Source organism: Mycetomoellerius zeteki, unplaced genomic scaffold (genome assembly GCF_001594055.1).
Source record: "Mycetomoellerius zeteki isolate Tzet28-1 unplaced genomic scaffold, Tzet1.0 scaffold1, whole genome shotgun sequence".
In the NCBI taxonomy this organism is placed as follows: Eukaryota; Metazoa; Arthropoda; class Insecta; order Hymenoptera; family Formicidae; genus Mycetomoellerius; species Mycetomoellerius zeteki.
In genome coordinates, this window is record NW_017255910.1 from 595612 (window position 1) to 605719 (window position 10108).

The 10108-nt window shown below is 32.5% G+C and overlaps 1 protein-coding gene across 1 annotated transcript in view; it reads right to left on the reverse strand.

Annotated features, from left to right (window-relative positions):
• Positions 1-773: 773 nt before the first annotated feature.
• The window catches only part of LOC108731114 (cilia- and flagella-associated protein 58), a 21632-nt gene continuing 12297 nt past the window's right edge, over positions 774-10108 (reverse strand). The window contains exons 6-10 of the mRNA XM_018461219.1: positions 8453-8723; positions 6848-7107; positions 3602-3856; positions 1788-2012; positions 774-1049 (exon numbers count right to left, since the gene is read on the reverse strand). Coding sequence (XP_018316721.1) covers positions 774-1049; positions 1788-2012; positions 3602-3856; positions 6848-7107; positions 8453-8723 — 1287 coding nt within the window. The remainder of the gene's footprint in view (positions 1050-1787; positions 2013-3601; positions 3857-6847; positions 7108-8452; positions 8724-10108) is intronic.

The following is a 10108-nucleotide window of genomic DNA, read 5'->3' on the forward strand; positions in this document are numbered from 1 at the left end:
CAAGGTCAAACCGATGTGATCAGTAAATAAATTTTTTAAATTCTACAACCTTTGTTTGAAACATTTCAAGAATGCTTAGTTTCTAAAATATTAAAGAGTTTCTACATTTTTGACAGACCTCGTATAAATGTATAAGGTAATTGGGGGGAAGACGCCACACTTAAGCCTTTATTCTTGAATAACTTCTTAATGTTATTGAATTAAGTTATGAAAAAATATTATTAATATTCTAGAGATCTTTCTTTATTTATACAAATATTCTAGAGATCTTTTTTTATTTACACAAATTTACAAATTTAACGTTTAATATTCCGTATTAATGGAAAAAATTGATATATCATACTTTGCAAAAGTGACATCTTCGCCCTATATGTGTGGATGAGATGCCACCTCCTATGGGAGATGTTACAAACAATTAAATAATATAATGCAATATATATATAAACTTGTATATTTTACTTATATTTACAGTCCATAATGAACGGTTTAAGCTATAAAAACATATAAAGGTGTAATAAAACATAAATTGAGGAAATATAAAAGAGAGTGAATGAATTTAGGAAGTAAGTTGGACATACTTATTATGTTTCTCACATTGTACGGTCAAAAAATAAGATTCTTATTGTTTATAAAATTAATTTTTTCTTATACATACATGTATATCTTCTCATGCAACATGAATAAAATAATTTAACTTCATAAAAACATAAAAATCATGAAATACTCTTAATTGATAAAAGCGTTTTATGATTATTTTATTATATGTATTTGTTTTATTTGCTTGCTGAGGAGTCCATGGTACAATGAATTTTTGAAGTTAAAGTCTTTATCTTGAAGCCACCTCCATAAAATTTTTTAGTACGTACCAAAATATCTGGAAGAATAGTTTTGTACGTAGACTTCAAAGTCATCTCTTTAATTTTTTGGAGTTTAATTTTTTGTGCATAAAATATTTTCATCAACTCGCACATCTCATTGGTCATTGTTATCATGTCATCTTTAAATCCACCCACTTGCGACTCGTACATATTCAGCTCCGCGATGAGACACTGTTGAAAGGACATGCGTTCATTTACCACAATAGTCTTAAGGGGATATAAAAAATAATCTGTTTTGTCGACTCAATAGGATTTCACACATACAATACATATCACTACATACCTACTACTACATTATTATCGTAGGCACATATACGTATAAATTTTCGTAAAGAATTAGGTGCTAACCCTGTTGCAAATTCTCTTACAAGAAAAATTCTTGTGAGATTTTCCAAGAAAATTTTCACATACGAATTTCGGACAGAAAAATACAAGATCGTATAAGAATATATCGTATGCGATATGTTCTGATGTTATCAATCTGAAGATAAGTGGTAAGTGGTCAGCATCCTTGAAGCATATATAAATCTAATTTGGTGTAGCAATTTTTAATTAAACTGATGAACAATTCTAAAAGTAAGAACTCTATTCAAAGAAATTCTAGTTTTCCATATTTATGGTCCTGTGTCTAAAAAAATATATAAAATTTTTCTAAAAATTTTAAATATAAAGGTCCGCTATTTTTCATGAATAAGATACTGATAAGAAAATAAAAATATTTTTTTAAATTTCTTAATTTTTTGAAAAATGAAATCTTTTTGAAGAGATATTTTTATCTATAATACCATTTCTTAGCTGAAATAAAAAATTGCTACGTAATTAAGTGTACATATGCTTAATTTCCGCAAAGTTTAAAATTTTTAAGAATTATCGTCTAATCAAACCTTTTTTGAAAGTTTCACTATTTACCTTGATCTTCTCTCCCCTTTTACGTAAAATGTTTTGAACCTTATTTAAGCTTGTCTCTCTCTGCGAATTTGGTTGCTTCGACAAAACGTCACGAAGATTCATATATAATTTCTCAGCATCTTTTAGTTTCCTCTCTTTATGAATTATGTCAGTGGACATTTTCAAAATACGTTCTTGTAGAATTTGTACTTTTTTAACAAGCTCGAAAGTAGTAGGATCTGTACCCTATTATGAAGAAAATATGTGTATAATGAAACAATGAAATGTTTAAACAATGACAATAATTTACTTAACATTAAAGATTACAATAAAAAATCAAACTGTATAGATAAATTATACAGGATATGAAAGAACATTGAAATGGGACAATTTTGACCTAAAAAATGCAACAAAAAGGTTATACATGTCTTTACAGTTTTTTTTAGATCAATCACTGAATATGATAATAGAACTCTTAAGGCCCGGTTACACCAACATTACTTTGACTTTAAGCAAGACTTAAAACTCTCTCTGTCTCGTTTTTCGACATATGTATATCAATTCTTTTCTATGTAATTTTTGTTTTTACAGCAGAGAATTTGTTTTGATTAGATATTTGTTTGCTTTAAAAACACAAATTCTCTGCTTTAAAAATAAATTTTCTACTGTAAAAAAAATTATATAAAAAATAATTTGTATTTTTAAAGCAGAAAATTTGTATTTTTAAAGCAGAGAAGTTGTGTTTTTAAAACAGAATTTGTTTTTAAAATAGAGAATTTGTTTATAAAGCAGAGGATTTATGTAATCCTCAATGCCATCGATGTGATAGACTTCTTAACCTGAATATTTGTCAACTTCAACAATCAATATGGTGGAACAGAGCGACACGTTTTTTTGTCAGATTCGTTCATTTCGTGCAAAAACGCGTTGAATGAATGCATTGAATAATTTTATCAACATCGAATTTGAGGAGGCTAAACTCAACAATGACCATAAAAGTATAATATATGAATATTATGATTAAATACTCTGAATACTCAGTAATGATATATTTATAAATATATTTGTGTGCAAACTATGAAATTCATAAATAAATGAATTAAAATCAATTATGACATATGTTTTTTATATCCACGCAAAAACAATTTTCAGGGAATGCATTTTGCACATACTAATCCCAGAAAAGGTCTTTGAATTAATTCTAAGCGAAAATAAACGGAACATTATCCTAACTTAATTTAATGCTTTTTGCACATAGTATTCTAAGATCTCTTCTGGGAATAGTATGTGCAAAAAGCATTAAATTAAGTTAGGATAATATAGCAACATAACAGTCACATTTTATAACAATAACACAGGAAATTATAAAATTGTTATATGATTATTATATAACATCTTAAATTATATGTTATATTTATATTATGTAGCTGCAATGATTCATGAGTAAGAAATTATAACTAACGTGGACGTAGAATGTTATACACAATTGCACACGTTATATTATCTGTTATATTCCGTTATATGGAAGCAATATAATAGTTATATATTATATTTGTGTCTGCTGGGATATATGAATTTCAAAACTCTTAATAGTAACTAACACTGAAGCTGGGGCAAACGATAATAAGGATATCGCCGACTTAAAAATCACGTAAATAACGTGTTCTCAAAAAATTTTACTACCTATTTAATAAACATTCCTTGTTTGCTAAAATGTTTACTTATATGAAGTATAAAAATTTTCAGTTTGTCATATAAAACTTATAAAGATATATATACTTTTCGTCTTGTACTATGCAGAGATTCTTAAATTTTTTTTTGAAAAATAAACTTACCTCGAGCTTTCGCCATCTGTGTATGTTTAATGGAGTTTGAATTTCCTCTTCAAGTGCAGTGACTTTAAGTTTTTCTTTTGTTAGGTTACGATTTAGATGAAAAACTTCTTGGCGCAAATCACTAACGTTGAAGATATTTTTTGTTAGTAACATTTTCTCGGTTCTAAGTCTTTTCACTTCGAACTTAAGTAACCGAATATCTTCTAACTTTTGATTGTATTGCTTCTCGCCACACTGTAATGTTCTATTCAAGACCTATGGCATATGAACATATATATATATTTCAGAAAAAAATGCTATCTATTTCAGATATGGCTTGCTTTCCAGCAAGGACACAGTCAGACATTGTGTAATACAGTGTCTGATTGTGTCCTTGCTGGAAAGCAAGCATGGTAAATAGTATTGCAGTTTATGATTCAAGTCAGGCAAATCAAACCAGCGTATATTTTATAGAAACTAATAATTGTATTTGTATATATTTACGGTTGAATATTACTAAGCACCACTTTATACAAAAACGGCATCCTCTCCACACATATACTGTAATATTCTATTCAAGATCTATGATATATGAGTATATATGTATGTATATGTGTTCCAGAAAAAAATGCTATCTAATTCGGATGTAGTAAATTCAAAGAAAGTGTCTCTGGGTAAAAACTTTTTAGGAAACGTTTGAAATTGGTCTATCTTCATACTGTTAGGCCTGTTGAATTCGAACATAGAGCTTAAAGTTATTCCAAATACAGGGAACTGTAAAAACACGATTTTTCTGCACAAAAGCCCCGTTTTGCATCAAACATTTTATAATATAATGAATAATTGGTGACTGTGAACAAAGAAGAAGTTTTGATAATTATTTACTATAGGGGACTTAGTCCCGATGACCTTGACCTTGACATATGTTGTCAAAGTCATAATCCTGAGTAGCTTTGCCTTAACTAATAGCAGTGTCTTATAGTTCTTGAGATATTCGGAGTTAAAATGTAACTTTAGTATTATGCGGCGGATGCCCCTAGGCAGGCTAGGCGGATCTCGCTTCTTAAAAATTCGCGCGCCTCTAAGCAGAGGGAGGTAGATTGGATCTCGTTTTGCATGGAAAGTGCTCTCTTAGGTAGAGAGGAAGTGGGGTAAACCCTGCTTTGCGTCGAAGGTCGAATACCTCTAGGCAGGAGGTAGTTGGGTTGGTACTCGGTTCATGGAAAGTTGCATGCCCCTAGGCAGACGGGTGAGGTGGTGTGGACCTCTCTTTGCGTGAAAGGTCATATAGGTACATCGTATTAAAATTCCACTTTAACTGTAAATATCTCAAAAATTATAAGAGACCGCCACCTAGTTGTTAAGGCAAAATTACTCAGGATCATGACCTTGACAACATATGATCAAGGTCATCGGGGCGTATATATAATTACCAAAGCTTTTATTAATAAAAGAAGTTTTCTTTTTTGAGGAAAAGGGTGGAAGAGAGAAAGTGGATAGGAACGAATTTGAGATACCTTAAAGTCTTCAAAAATTTGCAGTCTTCCACCGACTAATAAAAAAATTGCCGAATATAATCATTGATATCATCTTAAAGTATGGACTTTGCACTTTCAAATGAAAAAAAAACTTTGTTTTACACTGATTATTTAGCGAGATATGGCATTTTAAAGTAATCCCTGATTCTTTATGATTTCATCACGATATCGCCGGCATTTGCGTAACCCGATGTGCACCACGGGGAGGCTGCTCGGATTTTTTAATTTTTTTTAATAAGAAGTGTGTTGCCACCTTTTCGCCGTATCATCTCGCGCAATCTCATATTGATTCACTTTTTTTTATGTCAAATTGAGAAATTTCACTCCAAATTTGACGCAATGCCTCTTGTAAGTCTGCTATAATTGTCGGCTGTCTTCGATGATTTCTCAAATGATGTTCCATCATATCCCATATATTCTCTATTGGATTCAAGTCTGAACTCATTGGAGGATGTGGGAGTAACAAGATGTTTTCTTGTAAAAAAATCTGTTTCTAAGGCTGCGTTCCGTTTTACGCATGATGTGCATGATGCATCATTTATCCTTGTTTAACATTCGGTGAATAACAAGGATAAAAGATGCATCATGCGCATCATGCGTGAAACGGAACGCAGCCTAAAGGCCATTCTACATTGGTCGTATCGTAGACGTCGCAAGTCACAAGTTTGTTGCTTGAGCCAATCCGATGCTTCAATTTCAAAGTCGTATGACGCTTACGACGCTGCGATACGACCGATGTAGAATGGCCTTAAGCAATCATTGTTTCGCATTAACCTTAGTTTACAGTGTATTGATATATCTTTGTTTTGATGTTTTCAATGGCTGCATTCAGCAGACTCAACAGTTTTGCAACCGTTTTATGATTGTCTGCTGAGATAGGACCATTCTTCTAGATCTAAAAGTATGATCCAATTAGCGCGAAGGAAACTTCCAACAGTTGCAAAACAAACGTTCTGCTGAACGCAGCCATTGATTTCGAACGATTTTTTATCCACGCACTTGATTGGCTACGTTTACATCGTGCATTTAGGCCGCGCCCTATACAATAGACGTCCTTGTTTATTCTGTATATTAAACAAAGACATCTATCGTATAGGTCGCGGACTAAGCGCACGGTGTAAACATAGCCATTGATTTTCCCCGTACCGTCTGCGTCGGACAATGAGTCACGCCGCCCCTGCTTATCTTCTCTACGCGTCTCGTCATTCGCTAACTGTTTCTTATTATAATTTGAAAACTAAACTTCGGACGGAATTTTGACAAAGGAAAAATCATCTTAGAATTAAGTCAGGAATGACACTTTAAGAACAAACGTTTATTCGGAGTTATACATCATTCGTTTACACTCTGTATAAAAGACTTTTTTTTGTTTACAACTGCTATTTGTTCATTAGAATTTGTTACACACGAGGCTTTTGTGCTGAAAAAATTGTGTTTTTATAAACTTTCCCAGATTTGAAATAATTTTAAGCTTCATTTTCGTGTTCAACAAGTGTAACAGTATAAAAATAGACCGATTTCAAACGTTTTCTTGATAGCAAATTTTGGCCCTAAAGTGACTTTTCTTTGTCAAGCCCTTAGCTTAATGAGTTTTCATTTCTCTCTTTCTAGTAACCGATCCATGTACCATGAACTTACTTTTTATATTTTTTTACAGACAATTTATATTTAACAATTATTTCAAATAAAAGCTACAACAATCTCTCTGTAAAAGATGTAAAAGTCAAACCTTCATCCTGCTGTATTGCAGGCTCAGTTCATCATTTCTTCGGACCAATTGTGTACCGAGTATGTCACGTTCATTCATAACGTTATCAACATCTTTCTTCTGACGTACGATATCTGAATCTGCCTGATGTATGGCCTGTCTGAGGCTCTTTTCCTTTTTCTTTGCTTCTTCAATTTGTTGTCGTAAGTTGGTTATTTCCATATGAGAAGCTCGCAAATCAATCTTAAGTTCCTCTTTCTCTTTCTCAACTTTTCTTAACACTGCAAAATGAATGATTTTCTAGACTTACAAGTTTTGATTTGTTATTATAATTTTTTATGACTTCTTCATTGATTCCTTTTTCCTTATTTGGTGTTATAGCAAAACCTTGAACAGATCTAGTAATCTAAGATTGCCTTTTTGTCAACTAAATAAATGTTGAGTACTACGTGCAAGTTCCAGAATTCTATATTTCATGGGAAAATAGAGGAGACATAGAAAGATGCAATTCACTCTTCTTATGAGATATCTCTCTGAGACGAGTGTTATAAGTAGAACGTACTTGAGTAAACCCTAGATGTGAATCAACGCTGGTACTGCAGCGCTTGTTCTTCTTGTGGAAGCTTAAGATCGTGGGGGAGTTTTGCGAATTCTCTAGCCAGGATATCTCTAGCAACGGATGCGATGGAGCATCTTCGCGTGAGGAAGGTTCACCACTTCCCCAAGTAATCTCTAGGGATCGATTGTTAAAGTCCTCTGGGATGCGAGTGAGAGACTAGGTACTACCAACCCTTTACTAGGAGAGCCAGAGCAAGGGTTCTCAGCTGCGATGTTGACAATCTCCAGGTAGAACTGACCCAATTCCGACGTAAGAACAGCTCACTTGGTTTGGAGTTGAAGCACGCAAAGAAGGAGATAGGAAAAGCATCCCCTTCCATCAGCGATCCCCGTCACCTGCGATAATTTTGGAGGTATGAATCTGCGCCTCTGTTCTCCCTTATGAATATCAAATTCCTAGCGGCGAAAGAAGAGTTTGCGATTCCAGATCTCTCTTTCGGTGCTGGTAAAAGCTTATGGGAAAGCGAGTGTTTACCCGCCACTAGGCAGAGGGGGAAACGGGAGAGATCTATCTTCCAGAATTTCTCAATAATCCCTCATATCTTGGTGAAGATGAAATATGCGTAGTGTGCTAACATTTTAACGTAATGCGTCCTTCTTCCTTCCTTCTCGAAGAACAGCGAGAGGAATAAGAGGAAGAGGGACGGAAGTTTGAGGCTGGGCGTGTTCCTGATTTTTGTTGAATCATCAAATCAGTATTTTAATTCAAACTTCGAGATATATTGGAATGTCGCGAAGACAGATGCATTTTTTTTATAACAGTTGGCACTACTAATACCAACCATTGCACAAATATAAAGGATGCTCATATTATCTGCAATGCTCATACTCAATCCTACCCTATTTTTTTTATGTAAATACAATACAACAAAATACTTAACTCTGATAAACTACAATAAAAAATAACAAATAATAAATTTCAAATATATTTAAAAATTAATAAGCAGATTGAATCTAAAATGCATCAACTGAGGCCAAGTTTAAAATATTAAATTTAAAATGACTTACGGAATTCCTTCTTGACAAGATTGGCTTCCTTCATCGCAATGTCTTCTTTCAATTGCTCAGTCTGCTGGCTTGTAATTTTCAGTTTGCTCTTTAAATCTTGCACCTCCTCCTGCGTCTCTATCAAACTTCTGTTGCACAGATTCCATTCCGCACGGACAGCTTCGAATAGACTTTGATGTTGACGGTACTTGGTTTCGACATCAGCCAAGCTTTTCTTGTAATCCAATACCTCCACTTGTTTTTGTTCAGTTTCACTTATTTGTCTCTCCAACTGCCAACGTATTTTAATCATATTTTCGTATTACTTTGCTTATATAGTATACTTATCGTTCATAATCAGTTAGTATATATATATATAAATACACAAAATAACCCCATTGTAGGATGTTTTTGTACAGATATTTTTCATATACCTGTGCGCCTGGCCCTATGCCCTCCCTCCGTAAAAAATTTTTTGTAATGGAGGAAATATAGGGAAGCAACAGCGATATGAGACCTCTGTGTGTCGAGCAGTGCAGTCGCAAAATTGCATGCAGAACTGAAAAACATGTGTGCCGTCGGAAGGTGTCTTTCACAAGTAAGTGAATTCAGTTTGCTATTTTTGTATTGAGCTTATTTTATTGTGTATATATATTTTTCTAACCTAAAAAATTTTTTTGTACGTGTTTATGCAAATTCAAATGCTACAAAATTATTTTTCTTTTTATAATAAAGATAACAAATTAAAGATAATAAAATCAAACTGTCTTTTCTTTAAAAAATATTATTTGTCCACATTAAAAATATGACATTTTCAGATGCTCAAATAATTGCACTTTTTCTAGCCACTGTAATATTTTTTTTGTATAGTATCATATTTGTACAAAAACATCCTACAATGATTATTTTGTGTACATATACATATATAGCAAAGTTACCATTTTTATATCAAAACTGAATTATTTTTTTTTTCTGGTGCAGAAAATAATTTTCATAATTTTTCTAAACTTTTTTTCCAATGTCTGCACAGCACAGTAATTTAGTAGAGACCTTAAAGAACATGTGTGAATTTTTACAGAATTTTTCGAGCACTTTAAGAGTCTTAAAATCGAGTTGGACATGAATAATCCACGTGTGTCGTTTGAAGATATCGAAAATAAGTGTGCCATGCGAGGGTTAATGTTAATCGTTAAAGGAGCATAAAAGCCTACGCAGAATCACAGTGCAAAAATATATTATACCAATTATATGAATTACATTTCATGTGATTGGTATTTTAAAAAAAGGTAAAAAAGGCGCCAAGTATGCATGCTCCTCTCAGAAAAAATTGTTACATAAATTATTATACGCGCTTGTACGTATATGTGCGCTCTTTAAAGAAAAAGATGACTTGCTATTCCAAATCTATTCCAAACTTATTTTCCAAACTATGAAGATGTATAATAATTTTTTTCAAAAAATACGAGAAAACTTTAAATTGCGCCTATCATAAACAGAAAATATTTTCGTTGAAACATTTCGTTGAAACACTATATAGTGTTATATAACTACTTTTAAACAAAAATACATGAAAATAAGAGTATCTAATTGAATTAAAAAAATTTTAATATAAAAAAACTTGGCGCCGCTAGCAAAACTTGGCATGGTCTAGCGGCGCCAAGTTTTTTTATATTAAAA